The sequence below is a fragment of the Balaenoptera physalus genome (genome assembly GCF_965194825.1).
Source record: "Balaenoptera physalus genome assembly, chromosome: 7".
NCBI classification, from domain to species: Eukaryota; Metazoa; Chordata; class Mammalia; order Artiodactyla; family Balaenopteridae; genus Balaenoptera; species Balaenoptera physalus.
The window spans coordinates 55,177,839-55,205,319 of record NC_138886.1 but is presented as its reverse complement, the minus strand read 5'-3'; the positions used below and the strand labels follow the sequence as shown (position 1 = coordinate 55,205,319).

The following is a 27,481-nucleotide window of genomic DNA, read 5'->3' as shown; positions in this document are numbered from 1 at the left end:
CCTCCACATGCCTCCACTAAGGACTTCATTCCTTCAGCCTTGTACTGTAGTTGGTTTTCCTTATGAAAACTCTCCCAAGAAGAGGGTGGAGGACTGGAGGGAGGTCTCTGCAAAGGGATGGGAGACTGAGCAGATGGCACCAGCTCTGGCCCACCGACCCTCCCATCCCTGTGAGCAGCTCCCGTGATCCCAGCTGCCGCCGCCATGGCCGGCCTGCAGCGGGAGCTGGTCCACTTGTAATGCTCCCAGCTCGAGGGAGGGCAGAGAACCCAGGCCCAGACGTCCTCAGACACAGACAAGAACTGTAGCACAAAAACTTTTCTAAAATTAAAGAATAGCAAAAAGGAAATAAACCAAGAAAAGGAAAGAAAAAGGACAACAGTGAATTAAAATGCTGGTTTCTGATTCTGTCATAGCTCCTTAGGCCTCCAGCTCCAAAGGGAGGGGCTGCTATGGCTTCCAACCTTACTGTCTCTGCTGGGCAGGCAGGAGCCATTTTACTTCCTCCCACGGGGCCCTTTCGTCTCCCTTACAACCAAAGCAAAAAGCAAACCAGCCTACAGATGCCAAGCTCCAGCCTCGAGGCCCTCCCTCTCTGATTTGCTCACCAGCTTCGGAGGGATTTGTCATTTGATGGCTTGTGGTGATTGGCACATGGATAATGACACACCTCCCTTCATCCCAGGGGCTCCTGGTCCTGTCAGAGTCTAACAAACAGACCACATAGGCAGTGGCCATACACCCAAATCACATGGCAAATTCCTGGGTCAGCAATCCTCAGTGAGCATTAGAATCACCTGGGGGTGCTGAAAAGTACTGATGCTCAGGCCCCACTCTGGACCAGCTTAATTGGAATCTCTGTGGGTGGTGCCTGGCATTGGTATTTCTATAAAGGTTCTTCAGGAGATTCTAATGCACATTTAGCACTGAGAATCTCTGCAGTAGGCTGCAAATGCCTTGAGAATGGGGGACTCAGAACACCCCCAAATCCTATACTGACCCCCTCCACTCTCAAAAGTAATTGTTCCATGGAATAGAATTGATTTGGGCATGTTTAACAGTTCGGCTCAATAACAGCTAGCAGTTTCTGCACATTTACTATGTGCCAAGGACTGTACTAACTCCTCAGAGTAACACTAAGAGGTAGATACTCTGCTTGTCATCATCCTAATAGTATACAAAGAGGCCAGGTAACTTGCCCAAGGTCACACAAGTGTTTGTCTTGCTAACCTAATATTGCCTCTTTCCTACACGTAGAGCTACGTGCCAAGATTTGGATAGAGGGAAATCATCTTCTCCTTGGTTGTGTTTATTGATTGCCTTTTTCTCAGTACCACATGTAGTGTATGAAGTGTCTTCACATTTCACAGGGGAGACGGAATGAAAGCTGGAGGAGCATCATGAAGAGCTCACTCATCAAGCCAACTGAACAACAGTTTTTGTTCTGTGTATCAAATCACCAGTGTCTAACCCCCTTTAAATCAAACCTGTATCCACCCAGTCTTTTGTACCCAGGTAAGAGTCATTGATTAAAGTGTTTGCTGTTTGAGGCTCAAGTTTTCTTGTCAAGCTGGAAAATTTTAGTTTGTTTGTGTGTTTGTTTTGAGCTTGAAAACGAAAATAATAATTGGGTGGCAGGTGCTTTTTCATTTGGAAAGCACTTCTTAAAATTCTGATGAAAATGTCAAGATGCCTTTTCAGGTGTTCCTCATTTTTGGCAGTGGATGTGTTCTTGGAAAGTTCTTTTCTTTCCCTCCTTCCTCATTTTTTCCTCCTTCCCGCTTGTCCTCACCCCTCCCCCACCTCTACCTATTTCCCTTCCCTTCCCTTCCTTTTCCTTCCCGTCCCTTCCTGTCCCTTCCCGTTCCTTCCCTTTCCTCTTACATTTTCCATGAGCTCGAGGAAGCTGCTATCTAGAGGAATAAACTGATACATCCTCTAGAAAAAGACTGTCACCCTGATTTTCCATTTTTGGTAAATCTGTTTTTTTGTGGTTGTTTGTTTGCTTTTTAGTGTTAGGCTTGATTTACATGATATCAACTGAAAACCTAGGAAGAGGGAGCATTACTTCTGGAGAATTCAGGTCTTGCTTTAAAGGTTTAATTTCTATGATACATTTGTAAGAGTAGGCTAATTTCTTTTGATTGTAGTTTAAACCACTCCTTCTGTCACCTACCCCTCCTTTTTTCCAGCAATTCTTAAATAAATTTATATGAGGAACAAAACCTTCTTCAAATATTTCTCTGAAATAACTACACTAAGTTTGGCAGAAATGACTGCCAAAACAAGATTTAAAATTAGTAGAAGGGTGCCTTTATGAAATGCTTACCCAGTTTGAGGAACAAGAAGAGGATGGGGATGGATTGAAGTGGACATTTGTCTTCATGGGTCTACAGACCCAGAGAAGAGAGGGCTTGAAAACGGAAACCTTTGTCTTTCCTTCATGCTATAACCTGAGCATTTTCCTCTACCATGCCCTAAAACCCTTTCAGTTTTTACAAGATTCAGTGAGAATCAAATTTTCTTTTCTCATTATGACCACAGGAATTGGTTCATTAGGTAAATTAAGAAAACAAAATTAAAAATTAAAGGAGAAAATAAGTCCAAAAGCCAAAATAAAACAAAATTCATTTATCCCCTTCTCAGAATTTCAGCCTAATAAAGGTATATATCACAACAAGCATTCCACCTTTGAAAGACAGACGATATGCTTAAATTACACCTGCTTGTATGTTCTCAGTGTGTCTGAAACTATAGTTGTCAGTTTGTTATTTTGAGGTCTAAGTAGTCATCAATAATAAAAAATACTGTATTACATTAAAACGATGGTACAGTTCTCAGAAAAGGGCCACTTAGGAAGGATATAAGCAGCTGAAGGAAATCAGTTCTAATGAATTGGTATCCCGTGGCAGTTGTTGTTCAGATAACACACTGTGACATTGTCCTTTTTTTTCTTTCTTTATGGTTTGAGCATAACTCCTTAATTCAATTTAGGGATAAGATCTTAAATGCCCATTCTTTTTTAAAGTCTTTTTTTCTTTTTTCCTTCGCAAATCAATCTGCCTTTTGCTCACTTTCTGATCTGCTAACTCTATTGTTTAAGTTATTCCTATTTTATCTTTTTATTTCTCAAGGAGTTATTTCAGTTTTGAGGAGTTACATTGGGGCCAGGATTGCAGCAGGATTTTGCTTTTGGAATATATAAAAATGTGAATAATTTTGTGACATATTGGGGTTCAGATTACTTTGGGAAGATCTGTGTCATTAAATGTAATAAAAATCCCCACCTGTCTTGCTTCAGTTTATTACTGTTTTCTTGACTTTCACAGCTGCAGATCTATCAAAGCCTGGACCGTATTTTACAAACGTGTTTCACAGGGTCTGGGTTTACAGAGGCTCCTGGGAAAATCTCCTTGGTGGAGCCTGGGCCCTCCAAGCAAAAGCCACCATACAGTAAGGCCATTTCCCTACTGTCACCTGACTGACCCAAAGTTAGCTGAAGCCTATAGACCTTGAATTATAAATAAGATTTTAAAAATGAGAGTGTACATGATATGTTTAACATAAGAGAAGTTGGTCGGTTTTAAATGCATAATTGGGGAGGGCTGATGGATTATGTATGCAAGTTCACCTAGCCCCTGAATGCCTAGCCGCTCTTACAAATAGTCATGGCTGTTCTTGATTAGTTCCATTAAAGGAGCCCTCTGACCTCTCTGAAGGCAGCCCGAGGAAAGGACGTGCTCTCTAGTCCATGTGTGACCAGTGAACCTGCTAGTACCGCCTGACGGGACTGCTGTCCTTCCCTGAATGGGAGGCACACCCCAGCACTCCTTGGGGACGTGCAGGTCTTGGAGAGAACTCCGTCCCCTCTTCCCATGGAGTGGGAACCCTGCTGACAGTGAGTGGAGCTGCAATCTTCCTGCTCCTTGGGTCTGCTCCCCCGGCCCCTCCACATGGGGCCTAGGGGAAGCAGTAGTTACTTTGATCATCAGAGGAAAGAGCCTGTGCTTGGTTTCACCTTCAAAACTAGGAAATTTTGCAAAAGCAGGGTCATGCCTAGGACAAGCGCTTTACCCTGGTGCAAATGGATGGCTGGCTTGTCGAGCTTCTTCAGCAGTCTGAAATTTCCCCCTTGGGCTTCTGTATTTTTAGAGTGATCCTGCAGCACCCCCGTAAGTACATATTTTTATATTCATAAATGTATATTTATATACTTTTCTTTCTTTTGTCTTATCTTTATTTTAAAAGTACCCTGTAGCCCATAGTATGATATCAACCCTCCTCATCATTTACCATGAGAATCACCTGCCAGAGCTCATTTATTTGCTCTCTGTGGTGACCACAGCTTTGCCTCTCCAAGACCCTGTGGGCAGAAGGAATATAGCATATTCTGTGTCAGGGTTTGCTTTGTGTGTCATCTCAATTCCAGGAGCTCTGAGATGGCAGCACTGAGGGCCACCATGTCTGCCCAGAGATGGTGTGGGGAATTGGGGGCTGCTAGGCGGCTCAGGTACCAGGATAAGGATTTTCAAATGAAGAGGAAGAAGGGAGACCTCTGGCAAGGCGGAGTTCGCTCTAAGGTAGGAGAGCTGAAACATATGTGATGTGTCTTTGGTTTGTGACTGGTTGGAGCTGCTTTTGGTTCAGCCAAGGTATGTCACTGCATGTCTTGTTCAGCCTGGGTGGGGGTGTGGGGTGGTTTATTCTAGGTCCTTCCACAGAGGAGGCCAGGACAAGGGCAACGTCGAGGGACTTGGGAGAGCTAGTCTTTTTTTTTTTTTTATAAATTTATTTATTTATTTATTTATTTTTGGCTGTGTTGGGTCTTCGTTTCTGTGCGAGGGCTTTCTCCAGTTGTGGCAAGTGGGGGCCACTCTTCATCGCGGTGCGCGGGCCTCTCACTGTCGCGGCCTCTCCCGTTGCGGAGCACAGGCTCCAGACATGCAGGCTCAGTAGTTGTGGCTCACGGGCCTAGTTGCTCCGTGGCATGTGGGATCCTCCCGGACCGGGGCACGAACCCGTGTCCCCTGCATTGGCAGGCGGATTCTCAACCACTGCGCCACCAGGGAAGCCCTACAGTCTTTTAAAGACCATACCAACTAACTCTGGGAGACCTGGAATCGCAGGAGAGAAACGGAGTAAAGGTGTTTTTCCTTCTTCCTGCCCCCTCTTTTTCTCTCTTTTATTCCTTTATTTACTGCCTCAGTTTGCCAGGTGCTGTATCAAGTGCTTCCCAAGGGCATTAGTAGGTGGTGTTCAGGTTGAGGGCCCTGGAGTGAGAGCACCTGGATTTGAATCCTGGTTTTACCATTTACTGGCTGAGTGACTTGGGCAAATAACGTAACCTTTTTTTGTGCGTCAGTGTCCGTCTATGTGAGATGGAGTCAGTGGTACCATCTATTTCATAATGTTGTTGTCATAAGTAAATGAGTTAACGCATTTAAAGCCCTTCAAATCAGTGCCTGGCACAAAACAAGCACTCAGTAAGTGTTAGCTGTTGTTATTCTCATCTCATTCAATTATTGAGGAAAGCATTCCCCTCCCCCCATCCCCCCCCTTTTTTTTTTGCTGAGGACACTGAGGCTCAGAAAAGCTGAGTGTCCGAGCCAGTTTCCAAACCCTGCTCTCCAAACCTCATGACCTTTCTGCTACTTTCTGCCACCCCTTGGTTGTCACCTGATTGTCCCTGAGGCTGGTGCATGCTGGATAATTCAACCTCAAGGGTTTGAAAAAAATGAATTCAGAGTCCTTCAGTAAAGTGACAGGGCAACTAAGGTCTCTTGACAGGAGTTGGGATGAGGTTAACCACTTCCTGTTTAGGCCAACAAGAGATGCTTTCTGCTCTCATTTCCTGTCATTGGAATATTATGTTTGTAAATAGCATTTTTAGGAAACCACCCCCCCTTCTCCCACCCCAAAATCAATATGCCTGTTCCTTTTCCTCCAGGAACTGGCACTTATTTAGAATGATATCTTGAACTGAGGTAAATATCATACCTATTTTAGTGGGACGACTTCCAGGAAAGACTGTGTGTAATAGGTGTCATTGCTGGAAGTTCTGGATTCATGGTGAGAACTCCTTGTTGTGAAAGGTCGTTTGTCCTTGCATGAGGGGAGTACAACATGGCGAATGATGACATCCTTTGTTCATTGAGTCATATGGTCTCAGCCCTGACAATTAACTGAACTGATTCTGTAGCCTTGAGTGCAATCACTGTTGTTTTTTTTTTTTTTTTAACATCTTTATTGGAGTATAACTGCTCTACAATGGTGTGTTAGTTTCTGCTTTATAACAAAGTGAATCAGTTATACATATACATATGTTCCCATATCTCTTCCCTCTTGCATCTTCCTCCCTCCCACCCTCCCTACCCCACCCCTCTAGGTGGTCACAAAGCACCGAGCTGATCTCCCGGTACTATGTGGCTGCTTCACACTAGCTATCTATTTTACGTTTGGTGGTGTATATATGTCCATGCCACTCTCTCACTTTGTACCAGCTTACCCTTCCCCCTCCCTGTATCCTCAAGTCCATTCTCTAGTAGGTCTGCGTCTTTATTCCCGTCTTGCCCCTAGGTTCTTCATGACCAATTTTTTTTTTTTTAGATTCTGTATATATGTGTTAGCATATGGTATTTGTTTTTCTCTTTCTGACTTACTTCACTCTGTATGTCAGACTCTAGGTCCATCCACCTCACTACAAATAATTCAGTTTCGGTTCTTTTTATGGCTGAGTAATATTCCATTGTATATATGTGCCACATCTTCTTTATCCATTCATCTGTTGATGGACACTTAGGTTGCTTCCATGTCCTGGCTATTGTAAATAGAGCTGCAATGAACATTTTGGTACATGACTCTTTTTGAATTATGGTTTTCTCAGGGTATATGCCCAGTAGTGGGATTGCTGGGTCGTATGGTAGTTCTATTTTTAGTTTTTTAAGGAACCTCCATACTGTTCTCCATAGTGGCTGTATCAATTTACATTCCCACCAACAGTGCAAGAGGGTTCCCTTTTCTCCACACCCTCTCCAGCATTTATTGTTTGTAGACTTTTTGATAATGGTCATTCTGACTGGTGTGAGAAAGAAAAACGGAGCTGGAGCAATCAGGCTCCCGAACTTCAGACTATACTACAAAGCTACAGTAATCAAGACAGTATGGTACTGGCACAAAAACAGAAATATAGATCAATGGAACAGGATAGAAAGCCCAGAGATAAACCCACGCACATATGGTCACCTTATCTTTGATAAAGGAGGCAAGAATATACAGTGGAGAAAAGACAGCCTCTTCAATAAGTGGTGCTGGGAAAACTGGACAGCTACATGTAAAAGAATGAAATTAGAACACTCCCTAACACCATACACAAAAATAAACTCAAAATGGATTAAAGACCTAAATGTAAGGCCAGACACTATCAAACTCTTAGAGGAAAACATAGGCAGAACATTCTATGACATAAATCACAACAAGATCCTTTTAGACCCACCTCCTAGAGAAATGGAAATAAAAACAAAAATAAACAAATGGGACCTAATGAAACTTAAAAGCTTTTGCACAGCAAAGGAAACCATAAACAAGACCAAAAGACAACCCTCAGAATGGGAGAAAATATTTGCAAATGAAGCAACTAACAAAGGATTAATCTCCAAAATTTACAAGCAGCTCATGCAGCTCAATATCAAAAAAACAAACAACCCAATCCAAAAATGGGCAGAAGACCTAAATAGACTTTTCTCCAAAGAAGATATACAAATTGCCAACAAACACATGAAAGAATGCTCAACATCATTAATCATTAGAGAAATGCAAATCAAAACTACAGTGAGATATCAGTTTGTTTTTAGTAATACTACGTGCTCAGTATTGTACTGTGCCCTGGGGGGTATGGGACGAGATATGCTAAGGAGTGTAAGATACAACCTGTGCCCTCCTGCAGTCTCTGGAATTACTAGGGCAATGAGATGTTTCACGTGTGACTATCATCAACTGAACAGGTCTCTCCCTTCCCACACCCATCAGAGTGCGTGAGATAAAAGAACAGATTAGGGAAGGAAAAGGCAGGGAAGAAAGAATGATGGAAATGTTTATTGAGACTGAAATGGAACATTGTTCTCTTTTATGAGTTAACAGCACAGCGTGTTAAGAGGCTGGTTACAAACGCACTCCAAAATAAGGATGACCTGCAATTCACGAATGGCTCTGCCAACTCCAGTGCCTCAAATCGGAGCAACCTGCCAAGGGGGTAGAACCATTCAGCCCAAGATAAATTACTTATTCAACTGTATTTATATTTACTTCCTAAACAACAACACAATATTTGCATGTTAAAATTCACATTGAATCATGGGTCCATATTTTATGTGTACATGACCATTTGGTATCATCCTCTTGTAGATTTCAGGTGCAGGTGGTCAATATTGAGCATTTTGTTTTACTTTTCCATGATCTTTGGCACAGTTTCTGGTTTCTTAAATATAAAATCACAGGCTTAAATTGGCTACGCAATACTGCAGAAACAGGACTATTTTGGATCTCGGTGTAAACACAAGTATATGTTAAGCATTATTTACAAGATGAGAGCCCAGCACAGACTTCAATACGCTGTCTTCACAAATGAGCAGAAGAATGACAGGCAATGGATTTTAATGAGCAGGGGCCAAGATTACTAGACTACTAGTTAGTTAGAACAAACTTCCCTGGAGGAGGAGACAAGTTTCATACAATGGAAGAATTTCCCTGAACCACTGATACCAATGTCTCATGTTGTGGGATTTACTCTGCAAGCATCTAGGGTAGGGACAGTGCTTTTCTGGCCAATGTGGCTCGTTCAGTCCATCAAACCCATATTAAAATACAACTTAGCTGGTAGCTTGCCATTGTTGTTTGGGCCTGGTGGGTAGGAAAGGGCAAAGTACTGTCGTTTTAAGTAGGTATAATTGACTTTGGAAGAATTATAGTTGGATAATATAATTATTATATTAAACACATCCAGTTGGATAAAAACACATCCAGTCTTATATGAGTGACAACTTTGTATATAGTCTTATATAGAGCTGATATGGAGTCCCTCCCAGTAGTAGAATCTGGAAGTTGTAAATGAGTGGGCCGTGCCACCTCAGAGTATCACCAGAATAACATCTCTGCTTTGGGGCTGATACACAGACGTGAAACGATCAAACAACATGATTTCTCATTCTTGTGCTTATGAGAGAGGGGTTCTGATTAAACCCCAAAGCAGATCTGGATTGAAATCGTAGTTATTCAAGTACAAGGAGAGCTCTGTATTTCACATTGACAGTTCAATTGTGATCTCTGTCTGGCAAACTATATGAAAATAATAAATATATACATATTTATATATATATATATCTATATATATATATCTAGCTCTATACTGAACACTGGGTTAACAGTTACCAGCGTCCCAATACAGTACATTGAAAAAAAGAACCCTTCTCTCTTCTCCCCAGACCTCACATACATCTTAAAACTATTACTGCAGAACTGTGCTGGTCTGTTTTCTTTCAGAGTAGTTTCTTTGAAATTGGGTGGAGATGAGTTCAAAATGGACAATTTGGCACATTAACTTGCGGAGGGGGTGGTGTTTAGACGCATTATAATCTATAAAAATGTGAGAGGTCAAAGGAAATCCATGGCAATAGAAAGCCTGAGTAATGACAATATTTTTTTAAAAAACCCAAAACACTGGTCTGTGCATGAGAAAGCAGTTTCTCTTTCACATCTATTGATATTACCTAATTAAAACAGTTACTACTTTAAATACTTCCTAACTCTGTCTCCCATAGAATTTAAAAATTCCAGATAATACAGCTTTCCTTTCAATCAATTTTCTCTCATCTTACCCCACCCCCAAATCCCAGAACCCGGAGAGCAAAAGCTGTGAATCCAAATATAGAAAATAATCCAGAGGTCTGTATATCAAATCAAATGTACAGTTGGCCGTTAGTGTTTTTCTTTTCCTTACTTAATGTTTGAATTTGCTAAGAGATGACTCTCCTGGAGAGGTTCTTCACCACTCCCAGTTTTCCAAAGCCAGGGCCCTAGAACTGTGAGGTCTGGGTGAATGAGATGGTGTCGGACTTGTCGATGGCAAAGCCTCCGTTGACATAGGACTTCTTGGCGTCCAAGTCTTCATTGTCGAGTGTCGTGGATTCCAAGGCAAAGGGGTTCACGATGTTGACCTCAGATGAAACATCCATCTGCTCCAGTTCCTTCTTAGAGAGCTTCTCCACGATGCCGGTCCCGAATGCATCGCCGAGGACATTCACCATGGTCCTGAACCGATCCCTGGGGGGGACAGAGGGAGAGTCAGACAGAAGGCCCAGATTTCATTTTCCTTCAAGTTGGAGACGGGAAAGGACCCAAGGAATTCAGTTACAAATTAAGCAAAGCACAAAGTACTGTCCCCAGGGCTGGCTGACCAGAGGCTCTCCTCTTCAAAGGCCTGGGCCAGAGGTGGTTTGTAAAGGCACAGAATGAGCATACAGGCTGCCCTGGGTCCCTGTCAGTCACAGTGAATCTCCTGAATTCAGCACTGAGCTCCCTAAATTCCCTCTTCTCCCAAAGAAATGTGAACACCATCTTCACAGATATTTTGGGGGAGCTGAGGGAGGGTCAGGATTCATTAGTCTTTCACCCAACCTCTTTCTTATGGGCGTTCCTGAGCCTTCTTTTGGCTAAGATGAGAGAACTTGGATGTTTTGGGGGTGGTGTGTGTGTCCCTGGTGTGCTCCTTTCCTTCCCACACAAGGACACTCCATGAGCAAGCCAACAGGGACACCACTGAGCACAGGGTCAGAAACCCCAGCCAGCCTGGGAATAGCTTACTCCTTGTGGCACTCTCAGCCAGTGTTAACCCCCAGACAGCCCAGAGGAGAGGCTGGTGGCAGGAAGCCGAGTAGGTGGAGGAGGCATCCTGGATGCTGGAGCACTGTTGCTAGGAAATGTGTACATGAATACCGTGAAAGCTACACCTGCAGGACAGAAAAGGCTTACGCACGTGCTTACACACGTCCATTCTGGGTGCCCTCCTGCTATTTAGAACATGGATTGAACTAGACCCTGGTGTGGACCAGCTAGTGTCTTCTTGTCCGTGGATCAGGTCAGGACTTTGACTTCTCTGGATGTCTTGGAAGTGAAGGTCACTGGTGTTTCAGGAAGAACCAGGGAAAGGAGAGAAGTGCAAATCCACCATCACCACTAGAAAGAAAAATTGAAGCACTTGCCTCAATGGTAGGGTATCTTGGCAAGAAAGGTGCCACCTCAGTTGGGCCTTGAAGAACCAGCTAGCTGCTGAGGGGGCCCCATAGCAGCTTCCCAGGTGCAGAAGCTTCTGCCTTCTGGGATGTGACAGTATCTTCAAAGCCACATGGAATGTTTCTGCTTTCCTTTCTACTATTTCAGCTGCTACTTGCAAACTACATAGCACTGTACTTCCCAGTAAAGCTGGCTGGTTCTGAGTGAAGGCTCAATATGGAGCAAAGTCTCCCTTGATGGCCAGGGGACAGAGCCACACCCAGATGCTGGAAGACCACTGCACAGAGTGGATATCAAGGTTAAAGCCGGGAACCAGGCTCATTCTAACTTTAACCTTGGGGGTCACAAAAGGCATGTTCTTACCCAGATGTTCTGCTGTGTTCCTTAGGTAGGTGTGTGCATGTGTGTGTCTGTTGTTTTGTGAGAGAAAGAGAGAATGAATTGTTGGTTCAGGCCTGAATGGTCCAACTCATTCTAATCATAACAATTAAACTTGCTGTTAATTGAGCACATACTGCCGGCCAGACACTGTTCTGGACACTCCTCTCATTTTAGCTCACTCAGTCCTTATACCAACCCCATGAACCAGACAAAATCTTTCCCATCTCATAGATAATGCAGCTGGCCCCCAGAGAGGTTAAGGAACTTGCTCAAGGTCAAAGAGCCAGTAAGATACTGAACCAGGATTCAAATCCAAATTAGTCTTATCCCAAAGCCTTTGCTTGTGCTACTGCCCTGATGGTGCTGACGATCTTGGGAAGGTGGGCTGACGTTGAACCAGGTGGTTCTGAACCTATGATGCTGACTCAGGGCTGGGATAGGCTAGGGTGGCCTATTGGGTTTGGAATGTCTGGGGCCTTGCCCAGCTTCGTCACCTTATTATTTTATGTTTATCTCATCCCACACCCAGCTCCTAACCTTGAGCATTACCAGGTATAATGAGTTAATGGAGATCACTAGCTTTATAAAATCACTGCTTGAAGTTATGAGGAGTTAATTTTTAAGCATGTTATCAGATGGCCTGGTCAGAGGGAAATTAAAGCAGCAACAGATGGCTCATTAGGCAATCTGAGGAGAGAATGATGACAGACTGCAGATTATGCATGGCTGGGAAGCCTGCCTTCCCATCCGGCAGAGGTAATGCGTTTATTCCAACTCACAGGAGCCAGTCGACAGCGATGATGAGGGTGACATCCTCAGTGGGCAGGCCCACGGCACTCAGCACGATCACCATGGTCACCAGGCCGGCCTGGGGCACACCGGCAGCTCCGATGCTGGCGGCTGTGGCCGTGACACTGTAGACAAAACACACCAACACAGTAGGAGTCAGACACCCATTTCTCCCTTCAAGGGCCCTGGTCCAAAACGGTTAGTCCTGTTGGCTGTTACTGCTGTGTCCCTAGACTGGCCAGTCAGAATCTGTTCTCTGCTGAGCACAAGCTCTGCCTCATTAGAGAGCTGTGGAAGACTGAGGAGAGCATGATCTTTTTCCAGGGGGGAGATATGGCAAGTCGTTCTAACGTGAGGAAGTGGAGAGGAACTGAGTGAGTGGCACACAGAAATGAGCTAGAGAGACACTTAAGAGGAAGGCAAGAGTTTACCAACTGAGGTGCTAATGGAGGGCTTTGTCCACCCATCCATGTATCCATCCATCCTAAACAAGTGCCAAGTACCTCTCCACCTGCTTTCTTCCTCCCTTCCTCCATCTACTCACCCAGGCAATCATTTATTGAGCATCCAATGTGTGCCAGGAATTTACACTGCCTTGAAGGATGGTGAAGGAGTGGGGATGGGGGTGGATGGGCAAGGGTATTCCAGGTGAAGGCAAAAGAATGAGGCACTGGCCAAACAGGTTTCATGCACTTTCTTTTACATCACAAGTCTCTTGACCTCTCTGGGAGCTGCCCTTTAGGGCACCGAGTTGAGAAATAGCTGTGACTCCTGTCCAAGGTACAAGTGTTTATTCCCGACTGCTCCTTTTTGCCAGTGGATGCACTTTGTGCAAAAGGAAGAAAGATCTGGAATCCAGGAGAGGCAGCCAAATTACCTTGTATTTAAAAAGATCCCTCTTGGGCAGATCAAATGTGGCACTAGGGATTTTTCTCTTTGGAATGTGCAGTTTTTCATCAGCAACATCTTCCTGATTTAAATCTGGTCATTTTGGAGAAAACAAGGGCTTGCCCTGCCCTGAAAAGTCCATGGATTTGAATGAGCTTGAGGGGACCCCTATATTTTCTGGATACACGTTCTCATCCTTGGGCCAAGGATGCCATTGGATTTAAAGCTGAAGATGGAGACACTGTCAATTTAAACTAGAAGAATCCCTGATTCTATCCACAAATCCATACTCTGTGGGCTAAAAAAGCCTCAGAGTTCTCACCAAGTTGATTCTACTGTTCATTCATCTGCTTAGTGATGTGTCACAGATAGTCTCTAAGGGCACGGTCAAACACAGGCCAGAGTTCTTTGACAAGTGTGGTTTCCTTCAGTGGCTGTGACCACCAACTTACAGTAAATTAGAGATTTCTGGGGCTGTCCCAATTCCTCTCAAAGTTTCAGGCTTGCATAACCCTTTAGATCTGTTCTGACTTTAAGTAGTCTTTGGAAAACCTAAGTTTATGTCAGTGGTGATTGAAAACATTTAAAGTGAATGCATCAGTGGGTTTTCTTTGTCAGAAGTGATTTGTGTCCATACCCACTGATCCCTCTTGGAAGACCCAACACATCACGGTTAACTACGTCCCTATAGCTTGAGGCTGGGCTTGAAACTCAAAATCCATTTAGTCAAAGAAAACTCTGCCCTTGAGCCTTGACCTTGCTGATTATGATTAAACTTCAGCCATTTGCCTGGCTTAGGTCTGAAACTTGGAACTATAAATCTTCAGATGGGGGTAAAAATATAAAAAACCTACTTCTTCTTCTTGAACATACCCCACTTTGACTTTAGAGGGTTTCACAGAAGAAAACACAATAATCATTGGTAGAAAGTTCTTTCCTAGCACTGAGATCTAGTTTTAGGTCAGGCCATTTAAAACTCAGCTCTCCATACAGGTTGGGGACTGAGTCGTGAACTACAATGAGCACAGGTTTTAGAGGCAGACAGATCCAGCTCTGCCGTTTTACTAACGGTGTGTCCTTAGGCAAGTTACTTCTCTGAGTCTCAATTTCTTGCCTGTAAGATGGGGAGAATATGTCTACTTTGCAGGGCTGCTGTTACGATTAGATGAGGTAATATATGTAAGGCATCAAGTATAGCACCTGGATGTAGTAGATGCTTAAAACTGATGCCATTTTGCTACATCAGCAGCTGTTACAACTACTACTGCTGCTAGTATTACTATTAAAATTATCATAAAAACAACTACTATTACTACTGCTGCTACTTTTTTCCTCTAAGCTCTTTCTAGGCCCCAAATCCCATAATTATCTTTTGTTATAAGAAACTTTATCCCATTTTCAATCAGTTGTAACCTTTGGTAAGTGAATATTTTGACAAAACCACAAGAGGGAATGTTTTAGGTGGATGGCTTCTTTGATGTCCAGTCCAAAACGACCATAGAAAGAGATAAACTATGGATCCAAAAATCTCTGTAACCATCAACCACATGAGCCACAACTGTAACTTGTAAAATTAAAAAAAAAAATAACACTTATTATTTCATTCTCTCCCAGGTAGAGCCAGAGGATTTTTTAAGTCACTGATTACTCTGGGCCTCACAGTTGTTGTTCTTTGCTCTGGGCCAGTAGTTATCAGCAAGTCTGATTTAAGAATACACCAGAGGGGCTTCCTTGGTGGCACAGTGGTTAAGAATCCACCTGCCAATGCAGGGGACACAGGTTTGAACCCTGGTCCAGGAAGATCCCACGTGCCACGGAGCAACTAAGCCCGTGTGCCACAACTACTGAGCCTGCGTTCTAGAGCCCATGCTCTGAAACAAGAGAAGCCACCGCAATGAGAAGCCTGTGCACCACAACGAAGAGTAGCCCCTGCTCGCCGCAACTAGAGAAAGCCCGCGTGCGGCAACGAAGACCCAATGCAGCCTAAATAAATAAATAAAAAAATAAAATTAATTAAAAAAAAAAAAGAATACACCAGAGCAGGGAGAGAGGTTTTTCATGTGAATTGATTATTTAGTATCTAGGCCCAAAGTTTATTTCTCTACCAGTGAGGTTTAAAAAAAAAAAAGGTTAGAAAGATCTAGGAAACTTATAAGCAGAGGAAGGGAATTCATCCCCCAAATGACAAATACCCAAAAGAACTGGCACCTCATACAACACTCCTTGGAAATGAGTTCAGCACAGACTGGGTTCCACAGGCTGTGGTGAGGGAGGTGGGAAAAGGCACTTGGAGAAGTAAAAGTAACCACTGCTGGAACCATGGGGGTTGTGGAACTTTCTCAGGCATGATTCAGGGTTTCACTTTTAACATACTCGCTGCTACTCAAATTACAGAATTTTACCCATGCTCCTTGGGGTCTAGCTTCCTTAGCCACTAATACATTTTACAGATCAGGAGGCACTGGTATAGCTTCCCAGCTGATGTGCCAAATGGTCTAGTTTGTACTTCAGTTAATTTCAAGCAAACTGCCGTACATTATGATTTAGGGTTGGGAAGATTTAAAAATTTACTGCATTAGAACACTGTAAGAACTTCCTTTATGCCTGGGATTTATGCCTATGTCAAGTGCTGAGGATGAAAGAGTGAATTAGCTCTGAAAGGTTCGGATTCAACTGTCTGTAGGCCTAGGGACCCGGTTTAGTCTTAAACTTCTACTCTAAACTGAAGTCTCAGGATTAACTCTAATCCCAACCCATCACTTCAAAGCAGCACTGTCCAGTAGAGTTTTCCACTATGATGGCACCTATTTCTACAGTGATAGAAACTTCGCTGTCTGCTCTGTCCAATTTGTGTGTGTGGCTAATGGCTACGATATTGAACAGTGCTGTTCCAGAGAAACATCTCTGGCAAAACTCACTAATGAGGACTTCCCTGGTGGCACAGTGGTTAAGAATCCACCTGCCAATGCAGGGGACACGGGTTTGAGCCCTGGTCCGGGAAGATCCCACATGCCGTGGAGCAACTAAGCCCGTGCGCCACAACTACTGAAGCCCATGCACCTAGAGCCCGTGCTCTGCAACAAGAGAAGCCACCGCAATGAGAAGCCCACGCACCACAATGAAGAGTAGCCTCCACTCGCTGCAACTAGAGAAAGCCCACGTGCAGCAACAAAGACCCAACACAGCCAAAAATCAATCAATCAATTAAAAAAAAATTCGCTAATGACATTTTCACCATCCACTTGAGCAGACAATTTCAGTCTTCATTTGACTACAATTCTCTGCAAGATTTTACTCTGTTGACCATTTCATCCTTGAAAATCTCTCTTCTCTGGGTTTCCATGACACCATGGTTTCATGGCTCTCTTACCACCTTTCTATTCCTCCTCATTCTCCTGTTGGGTTTTCCCCTTTCTGCCTGCCTCTAATATTAGGCTTTTCTAGGGGTCAGTCCTTCGTCTTTTTCTCTTCTCTACAAACTCTCCCTACGTAATGTCATCCATTCCCAACATTTACTGAGTGCTCAGGATGTAGGCACCGTTCTAAGCATTTTATATGCATTATCTGACTTAATTATCACTATTTGCATAAAATGTAGGTACTATTATTATCCTCATTTTACAGGTGAGAAACAGAAGCTTAGAGAATTTGAGTAACTTGGTCAAGGTCACAGCCAACCATGGTCAAACATACATAACTGACTCACGACCCACATGCTTGATGAGCACCATCAAGCTGATGACTCTGACTTCTGTATCTGCAGTTGTGACCACATTTCTCACTGCGTATTTCCACCTGCATGTCTTAAAGGCATTTCAAATTCAATGTGTCAAAAAGTGTAATCTCTTTACCTTCCCACCTATACTTGCTTCTCTTATACTATTCCCTGTTCTGGTAAGCACCATCCACTGATCCAGAACCATCCACCAATCCTGGGGGTCATCCTAGCCTTCCTCTGTCCCTCACTCTGAATCCAGTAAATGCCTCTTGAATTCATTAGCTCTTCTCCATCCCCCGTGTCAGTACCTTAATGTAGGCCTTTTCATACCTTACTTGAAATAGTCTTCTAACTGGTCTTCTAGCTTATGGTTCCTGCCCCCATTGGGGCCATCCACCATATTACCAGTTACCTCTCTAAAATGCAAATCTGTCCATAATATGAAAGACTGTCTAAGACCCTTACCTGAGCTCCTCACACAAAGCCCTCCACGATATGATCCCTGCCTTCACATTGTACTCTTTATGCCAACCATACCAAATAATCTGTACTCTGTAACTAGGCCATAGTTACATCAAGACCCCTGTTAATGCTATTCCTTTTTCCAAAATGCTTTTAGCTTCCTTCCTTCTACTACTAAATTCTTATTCCTCTTCTAAGACTTAGCTAAACGTTCCCTTCTTCCAGGAAGCCTTTCCTCGCCTTCCCAGGTAGAGCCAACCCTTTCTTCTTCAGTTCCCTTTGTGCCCCCTCAACTCAAACCTCTATTATAGCCTTTACCATACCACTCAGCACTTATTTAGATATCTTCATACCTTACCTTTCTACCAGGAACCCCATGAAAGCAGGAACTGGTCCTTATTCCACCTTGAGTCCTTGGTACCTACTCTGTGCCTAGCACCTAGTGGGTGCACTGGACTGAGAACACAGGGATGCCTTTGGCTATCCAGACCTGAAGCAGTTTTATGTACCACGATCCCACTACTTGTAATATAGTTGTGCTTAATCTTGGGAAGGGACTTTGTAGACCAAGAAAATCAACCTATCACTGGACCATCCTTGATCTCCCTTCACAGATGATTTTCACTTGAGGCAATTCCAGTAACAGAGATGAAAATGAGTGTGACTTCATGCCCCACCTGATAGTGACAATCTGCCCAATGCTCAAGTCCAAGTCATTCAACTGTGCAATAAACACAGCTGCCACTGCTTCATAGAGTGCAGTCCCATCCATGTTGATTGTAGCACCAACGGGTAACACAAATCTAGTGATCCTCTTGTCCACCCGGTTCTTCTCTTCAGCACAGCGGAAAGTGACAGGCAGTGTTGCTGAACTGTGTGATAAAAGAGAAAGGAACTGATGGTCTAGGAATGCTGGTCCTCGATCCCTGCCTGAAGAGACACCTCTGTTCCAAAAACTAAACCGAGATCTCAAAGCATGATGGCACTTTTGGCAGGTCCAGGAATCAGAAGGCGCTGTGCTTGCCACTGCCCCCAGCTACACTATAACCCCTTCCGGGCTGCAGGCTCTGCCAAGAGGGCAGGAAATATCCAAGAGGTAAGGGAATATGTTTAAGGACATGGGCAGAGGCTATGGAGGTCATTTCTCAAATTAAAGGCAGCTACAAAACCCACCAGCTGCAGCCAGTGCTTCATCAGGTGAGGTGAGAGTTGCTAAGGCTTGGCTCACAGACTTCTCCTAGACACCCCTCTTCTATTTACCTGGAGGAGATCATGACAGCTGTCAGAAGAGCCTGGGCCATTCCCATGGCGAATCGGAAAGGGTTCTTTCGTACAACTATAAAATATATCAGTGGGAGGATTACAATGGAGTGGATTGCAAGCCTGTAAACAGGAGAGAGAAACAGGTTCATAGATGATATCATCTCTTCATACTACTTCTTTTTTTCAAACAGCATTTTTACTCATGATATTATCATTCAACTTTCATAGTGACCCAATGAGAATATGAAAAAGAGGACAGGAATATATGTCTCCAGTGCACATATGAGGAAGAAGAGACTCAGCAAATCAAATATCTTGTCAAAGTTAATGGCTAAGCCAGTAGCTGAGCCCATGTTTTGGAGCTCACAGAACAAGTTGTGTCATGCTGCTGAGCCCTGTACCTGCGCTTCCTGCTATACGTCCTAACGTGCTTTCACTTCCTTCTGCTATTGAATTCTTATTCCTCCTCTAAGACTCAGCAAAACTTGCCCCTCCTCCGGGAAGCCTTCCTTCACCTTCCCAGGTCAAGCTGACCTTTCCCTCCTTGGTGACTCTGTGGCCAATAGTATTATAGCCCTTATCACAGCACTCAGCCTGGACCATGCCACTGTCTGGTTGGACGGCACCCACCACCTAAGAGGAGAATCAGGGTGCAATAAGGAGGAAGTAATCCCTGCTTTTCCACAGTCATACTTCAGGACTGACCCTCTTTTCTTTGTCATTCCTAACTTCCAAACTATTCCTTGCCAGGGGGCTTAAGAAATGAGACTGATTTAGCAGATGCCATGTAAGTGGCAACTTAGAGTTTACAGATCAGTTATGTGAAGCTGAAATAATAAGAAATGGTCATGGAAAATACAGATCCTGGAGGTCAGGAAAGAGGATCTTATAGACAGAGAGCCTGTGGCTTAGAACTATGAGAAACTGACTTTTAGTTTTCTGTTAGAAACCTAGATAGGTCGATAGAGCAGAAACCAGCAGAACCCCATTATGAAATAGCTCAGCATAATAAACCTCAGCCACACCATGACCTGGACACAGCCCCTGGCCTCCAGTAAGGTGGATGGTCCCACCTCCATTACTACTGGGGCCCTGGGATTTGATTCTGGCTTTCTTCTCCATTGACCAGCAGGGCTATGCTTTTGGTACACACAGATTAAGAACCAGATGCTATGCGGTGGAAACTCCCCAGTGCATCTGAGTTCCAATAGGTGAGCTGATTGCTCCAGTTGGGTGTTTGGGGGCAAGGACCTATGGGAGTCAAGTTGATGATGTTTAGTCATTCCCTTGGTCCATATTTCTTAGCACATGTGACGTATCCTGCCCCCGGCTAGATATCTGGGCACACCATTCATAACCTACCCCACCACATCTCCCCTCAAGAACCAATAAGTGGGCTACAATAAATATGCACACGACCTGTCTCCTACTGCCCTCCTGCTTTGCACAATTCTTACCAATCTGAAGATTCTCCTAGCACCCTCTCCAATGATGCAGGCTGTGACAGTGCTTACCAGCCCCACCAACAGGAGTGGAACCAACCAGCCATCCCACTCCTACTTGCTCCAGTCTGACTTAATTTAGGCCCTGCTTAATTTCTTTCAGACTCGGGGTACGTGGGGCCTGTTCTTACTGGTTTGGTTGGTTTACATCCTTGGAGAAGTTAAGGCCAGGAGCGGGCCAAGAGAGGCCACCAGTGGGTTTTTCTCTTGTTTTAAGAAATGATTTTAACACAGCTAATAAAGGCAGTGACAAAGCATGGTCCAGGCTGTTCTGCCAAGATCTGGAAATTAGCACAGTGTGATCCACCTCCAGTTCAGCCGTTAAAGGGCAGCCCTCCTCCCCGCTGCTCTCTTATCTCTGAACCCCATCTTTCCCTGCACGTGGGAGAGAAGCCAATTTTAACCAACTGAAACCCAGGCTCTCAGCAGCAATCCATTGGCTCAAATGAGGTTTCCGTTTCTTCCCTTGAGTCTGACATACCCACTCAGGACGGTGGCCATGTAAAGGCCCAGCTTGCGGAATATTTCCCAGTCTTCAACTTCTATGATCTTCCCGGCAATCAGGAACAAAATACCAACCGGCATGTAGCTAGAAACCAAACATAAGAAAGACCCACTTCTGTCATCAAGTATTTTCTCAGGGTGGGAATGCTGGGGAAGAAACAAGCCAGGGCATGCACCTGGGCTTGGCATCTGCCCTCAGCTGGGAGTACACAATGAAGCTAAGGTCTCACTTTCAGCCCTGCTGGACCACACTGGCACCAGGTTTCAGCACCCCTGTGCACCTTAACTTCTACCCACCTAAGCTACTGTAAGGGGTACACTTGGTTAGAAGGTGTGGTTAAACAGGTACATACCCCATGCCTTGCTTCTGATACATAAACACCCTGCCTACTGTCACATCTGCAGATCTCTCCTTAGCTTGACCCTCCAAATATGGCCACTAGGCTCTTTCTGGACATGGTTGTCTTGTTTCCCAGGTAGTGGTATCAGCAACAGAGCAGTAGAATTAGTCGTGCAAGTGGTCGTAATAGTTCTGTTTGTGGAGCTGTCATTACGTGCTTTGCGTTGGGTTAAGAATTTTACATGCATCATTTCACTTAATGTACTTCTCCCAGCTCTAGGGGTAGACGTTATTATCCTTTTTTACATGTGATGAAGCTGAGGTTTAGCAGGATTAAGTGACTGAAATGTCACTGTCAATGTCTATACTTTGAACCAACTTGCTATGAGATAAGCGGGGCAGAGGTCTCCTAGGAAAGGTGGACTTTTTGGCATCTCTAGGGACAGGGCAGATACTCAGGTGGTGCCACTGCTATGCTCACCAATGGCAGCTTTTATTTGGATGCGTTAGGGCCCATGTCGTACCAACTGTAAATATTCTGAATATCCCTTCTGCCTGGGGCCTGGTTAAGGAAAGCACTTTGTGTTCTGATGTGCAGAAAACTCTTTCAAATCACTCCTTTAAGAGTTATTTCTTACATAAATGCTGCTTGGTTGCAAGATGATCAAGGGCTTTGGTAGAAAAGACAATGGCTGGCATCTAGGCTTTTGTTAGTGACCTAAGTACTCAGTAATACATGGAATTATTTAATACTCCAGTGTCTGGATACCCTCTCTAAGGTGAGGTCAACTGAGAAACATAAATCTCTTCATGCTAGTTTTGAAGGGTCAGGGGAAGCAAGATGGCATTAACCGGCGTGTGCTCACCACATAATGATTTGAACGATTTTCATGGTTGCATCACTCAGAGCATTGAAGAAATCCACCAGAATCTGTCCCCTTTCTCCCATTTTTCCAATGACAATTCCAAAGACGAGGCAAAAGACAATCAAGCCCAGGACATTTATGCCGTCTGAATACATGCCTATGACTTTGTATTCCTTTGTTTTGTTCTGTGGATCAAAACCAAGAAAATACATTGATGCATGATTACAATCTTGTTAGAATGCATAGGCCCTGAAACAGAAAGATATGATAGCCAAACAAACAAGTGGATCTAGCAAGAACTTTGGCTCTACAACTTTGGGAAACATAATTAAAAACACAAACACCTACGCATGGGTCAAATTTTACTGCCCCCCACCCTCTGCCACTGAAGTTTAAAGTGTGTCTTTTCTCCTTTCTTTCAACAAATCCATATTTGAATATTTCTTTTGAAGATTTCTTATTCTGGGGTGTTTTAAATTTTTAATAAGAACTTTAGAATCAAGGCACTGTTCAGGGTTATTTTAACTACTAGTTACATTTGGAGTCTGCATAAAAAAGATACAGATTAATAATGCAGGAAGCTCAAAATATTTACCAGTGTGGACATTTTTAGGACACTTTACTATCTGTTTTATCCTGATAATGAACACAGGAATATTCTTTTCTGCCTCTAATCCTGGATGACCAATAGGATTTTAGAGATATAAAAATTAACCAGACATAGACTACTATGAACCATGTCTTTGTTTTATGCTGGGTAAGAAGAGCATGAGATATACCAAGAGATAACTCAATCTGCGTTGTGCAGCATGAGATTTACTGAGCGATTTCACAGGGAGATAACGTATTCTGAGTGGTGCAAACCAGGTTTACGAAGAATTATGTGGACGAGCCACTGGGGTACCAATTATTTCTTACTTACGATCTGACATGATCAAACATATTTATTGAGCAGTTAAGTGTGCTAACTGCATTGGCTACAGCATAAGGTCTTAAAATGCAGCTGGAGAGACAAGACTAACTGTGAGAAACATGAGCCAATGATAGCAAGATGGTGTGTAATTAGCTGCACAGCCAAGCTACACGTTACAGGCATCATATGGAGACTGGGGACATGAATGAGGGCTGTGAGGTTAGGGAAAGATAGGCCTGAGCGGCAGGCAGCCAGGAGATGAAAGCACAGTCCAGAAAAATGTAAGGAAAGGCAAGAGTCATCATGCACCAGGTCCCTGTACCCTGCTTGAATAATTCCTACTCATCCTTTATGGACCCCAAACTAATTTAAACCTCCCTGCTGAATGCCCCAGAGTACCCTATTCTTCCCTGTTTTAATATTCATCACTCTTCACATGAGGGCATATGTCACATCTGTCTTTTCTCTACTGTAATCCCAGTGCCCAGCAGGGCTTGGCTCATGGAGGGTGCTCAGAAAATCTTTATGGAACCATATCACAAAGCAGGAATAGAAACTAATTGAGGAGGTGGATCTGGATAGAATAGATTGGGCTCACCGAGAAATAAGCTGGGAAACCAGGGAGGAGCTAGGTCATGGAGGGCTTTCTGTAGGAAGAAAGAGGGAGCTAACTGTGGCCTACTTAACCTGAACTCTTAAGTCTACTGAGTATTTCTTTTTTCCTTAAATCTTTCCTTTCTGTGTGAAGGCAGAGTACATTCAGGAGCAATCTACAGGACTACAAATATACTACTTTAGGCCCACACGATCTAATCTCCAATGCTGAAATCCCCAAAATTCTCAAAGCCTGTTGATTTCATTGATAAATTTATGGCAAACTCTTGGTGGCAAAACCTATCCCGAACTGAGATAAGGCTACATATAGCCTATTTTTCTCACTTGGTAGAACATTCATAAGTTAGTTGCAGAAATATTGATGTGCTTGATTCTAGAATGTTATTGTCAATTCCACTTAAGGATGTTGTATAACATATAGTACATATACCACCTGGACCTTCTAAAGTGAAAAGCTCTGGACTCAGTATCAAATACGGGCAAAGAGTTTCGGATAAGGAACTGTAGGCCTGCAGTTTAAGCAGTCTTGCAAATCTAACATAGTTCCCAGAGGTGCCCAACTCAACTCTGAGTGGCAGAGATACAGAAGTGAAAGGGCTCATTCTTTTCTCTGCGTGGTTCAGTTGCTTCTCATTATTCTCAGAAGTTACACTCTATAAAGTGGCTGCGAACACTGAATTAGTGAATATTGAATCAATGTTCCTAGGGGAAATATAGGATTAGGTTCCTGGGAATCAACAGTCACAACATTTTTGCCAAATAATCAACATAAAACCTTGTTTTCTCTGTGTTTCAGTTCAAAGACACCTTATTTAATATATATTATTTAGTTGTTAACATTGAACTCACAGCCAACACACTTTAACTCATGCCTGAATGAAACTTATCTAACATGTATTTTCTCATATGGCACATCAGCCTGCCTGCCTTTGGGAAAACTAACTAGACAGCACTGCAGCGTGATGCTTGGGGGACATTTCAAACAGTGAAATCACCAAGACAAAGTACAAAAATGTGAAAAATGTGGCATAAACACACCGCACAAAGGACACTTATTTACCGTGTAAGAGCTGAACCAAGAAGGCTGAGCGTAGCCTTGTTCAGCCTCAGCAGGGAACATGTGCATTGGGCAACTTAAAATTTTCACCGCTCTTCGTGTGTCTGTGAATGTGAGTAGGTGAATTCACAAACGTGGAATCTGCGAACGGTGAGGATCTACTTATTTCCATCTCCTGCTCACTCATGGCTCGGCCCCTGCCTACCAGGGAAGGGAGCAAACAACAGGATGCAAATGGTACCTTGGAAATAGCAGTTGTCATGACGGCTGTGACAGACGCCTCCGTCCTGTTTGTCCCTGGCTCATCGGGACGTTTCACTTCTTCACGTGTGGTTTTGTACTGCACGTTGGCGGGGAAAAAAGGTCAAAGAAACAAACAAAAAAAGAATTTTTTTTAAGCTTCTGAGGCTAAACCATAGGAGTATTACTTTGGCCAGACAAGTGTCACTGAAAGGTTCCACCTCCGAGGCCTCTGTTGGCTTCAGTTTTAGACGGTACCTCCCATGAGGCTTTGGAAGCAAAAATGGGATTGAGAAATCCAACCTCCTGACCTCCATAGCCACCATTCAATGGTGTCAAAATGCCCTCTCACTTCTGTAATAAGGGACCAATTAATGGAACAATAATGTGAAAGAAAGCATGGGTTTTATTTGTAGTTGCTTTACCAGACAGACTCTATAGGAATCCTATGAATCATTTTTGTTTCTGTTTATTTATTTATTCATTTATTATTTTTAATCTGGAAAAAAAAAACCTCATCGCTTGGATAAATGTAGTCACCATGACTTTAACAAACATCAAGAACTATACGGTTGTTCCAAAGTCAATAGTCCCTTTAGGGCTATTACGTGAGTGAGATTTCCGTTGAATTTCTTCAGCCCTGTTTGATTCTGCTGGACTTCAGCAGAGATGTTTAAGAAAGAGCTAGTATATCATCACGCCAGGCATAAATGTCACTCCTACGACGTGGCTTTGCCAACACCAGGAACCTTACAAATGACCACTGTGGCTGAATCGCAAAGGCACTCCCTAAATAGAGGTGGTTCTGTACCTCTTGGAGGTTGGCAGGGAGCAATTTAATTGCCATTTTTGTTGGTCTACACAGAGGTCTCTGTTCCTGTAATTATGTAAATGAATTCAGCAGCTTGTGATAGACTCAGCTGTCTTAAAGTGCACAGATAAACAAGAGAAAAAGCCTTAAAGGAAATGGAGTGAAGAGATTGTTAAACTTCCTAAAGGAAAAAAATCTTGGCTTTGTTATATTGCTCTGTAGAGTGCCAGCAATGGGCATGTAAAGATGAAAGAAAAGACCAAATGCCAGGAACACCCATGTGGGTCAGATACTGATTTCCCAACCTGGGAGGGAAAGGAAAGAAGAGGTGGAGGGCTACTTTTCTAACTGCATTATATCTGTAGATAGTCTAAGTTTCTTCACAAATATAATGTGGTTCTCCAAAAATAGGTACTAGAAGCCACATTTTAAAACACTCATTATTTGACAGGTTCCTGACTTGCTCCAGTTGAGCCCTTTTGGAGGAAAGAAAAAAAGCCTAAGGGAAAATGGAGGAGCTACAACAGGCATGTCACTGTGCCTGGAAATACTAGGGTTACGAAATAGGTCTCCTGATATTCCTCCATTCACAGGTGCATTTCCTGTCATTTTTGACGGGCTAATTCCATTTCTCGGGTCATAGCAGGAAAAAAAGCTCAATTGGTAAGGGGGAAGAGGGGAGCAACTTGAGGGCAAAAGTCATTATTCTTACCTGCTGAAAACAGGCTTGGACAAGGTTCTCAGGGAACATATTCCTGTTGGAGACAGGACAAGCAGTATTACATTAAGGCAAAAGTGTTTTGTTTTGTTTTTTGGGGTTTTTTTGGTCATACCCGATACTTTGATGGAAATGATTATGCGACAGAATTAGTACTCTGGTTTCTCTTCTGGCCTCTCCTTTACATAATACTTCCTTGTATTAAGACTTATTTTTCCCTGCTGAGCTTCAACCAGGGATAGATAGAAAGCTCTCCTAACCACCTGTCACGCTTAACTGATTCACTGAGTAGCTGACATGCTTGCTGTCCTTGGTGAAATTCACACTGGCAGGTAGACATGCACAGTTAAGAGACTTCTTTAATATTTTCCACATTTCTGTTTTCATTGATAATGAGAGTTCTCTGCACTTGTTCCCAAATTCTTTATGCCAGTTGCAAATATCGTTGTTATTACTGAATTAAAAATTATGTAAATCAGTGCATTATAAGTGTGAAAAGGAAGGAGCAGTTTCTATAAAAACTAAGCTGGAATGCCTGGAAACTCAATCAAGGCAAGTGAGTAAAACTTCCGTGGTTGCATTAGGTAAGAGAAGACAATTGAAATAAAAAACAACCGGAAGAACTTGGCACTCAGCTTTCTTTACTATTTCTAAGGGTTTTGTTTCTCCACTTCATGGAAACTGAATCTGGAAATTGTAGATGATGCATTTATAAAGGCAGCCTAGGCAACAGGGAAATGAAAAATCAACTGTCACACTCTAAGAAAAGACCTTGGCCCGACATGAAAAAATTGGCAAATAAACCCATTTAAGTTTTAAGTGTAAACAAAATATGTAATTCATACTTATGATTCTCTGCTTTAAATGCTGTGTGTTTTTTTTTTTAATTAACTGACCAATCTCCAGCCCTGATTGCTTCAGATAAGAGGGTTTCTCCTGTACAATTAAAAAATGTATTTCTTCAAGTATGCTTCAGAACTGACCACCCAACACAGCCCGGCATCTTAACGCACCAAGTATACTTTAGGCATCTCTGTCCATCCTAAACCCTGACAGAGAACACTGTTCCTTCCATTCCCTCTTGGAACCATGACCTGGTAAGCATGACTGGCTGTGTAATTTGCAGGGTCC

The 27,481-nt window shown here is 43.3% G+C and overlaps 2 protein-coding genes across 11 annotated transcripts in view; one reads left to right on the top strand and one right to left on the bottom strand.

Annotated features, from left to right (window-relative positions):
• The window catches only part of SPATA6L (spermatogenesis associated 6 like), a 58,251-nt gene extending 54,951 nt beyond the window's left edge, over positions 1-3,300 (top strand). For all 10 annotated transcript variants that reach the window (XM_082471056.1, XM_082471055.1, XM_082471060.1 and 7 more), the window contains one exon: positions 1,371-3,300. The gene's annotated coding sequence lies outside the window, so the exon portion shown is untranslated. The remainder of the gene's footprint in view (positions 1-1,370) is intronic.
• A 4,772-nt stretch (positions 3,301-8,072) lies between these two features.
• SLC1A1 (solute carrier family 1 member 1) overlaps positions 8,073-27,481 on the bottom strand; it is a 73,793-nt gene continuing 54,384 nt past the window's right edge. Inside the window, exons 5-12 of the mRNA XM_082471017.1 lie at positions 26,345-26,387; positions 24,823-24,921; positions 21,997-22,181; positions 20,768-20,875; positions 18,782-18,904; positions 18,199-18,393; positions 12,444-12,578; positions 8,073-10,314 (exon numbers count right to left, since the gene is read on the bottom strand). Coding sequence (XP_082327143.1) covers positions 10,068-10,314; positions 12,444-12,578; positions 18,199-18,393; positions 18,782-18,904; positions 20,768-20,875; positions 21,997-22,181; positions 24,823-24,921; positions 26,345-26,387 — 1,135 coding nt within the window. The 3' untranslated portion in view covers positions 8,073-10,067. The remainder of the gene's footprint in view (positions 10,315-12,443; positions 12,579-18,198; positions 18,394-18,781; positions 18,905-20,767; positions 20,876-21,996; positions 22,182-24,822; positions 24,922-26,344; positions 26,388-27,481) is intronic.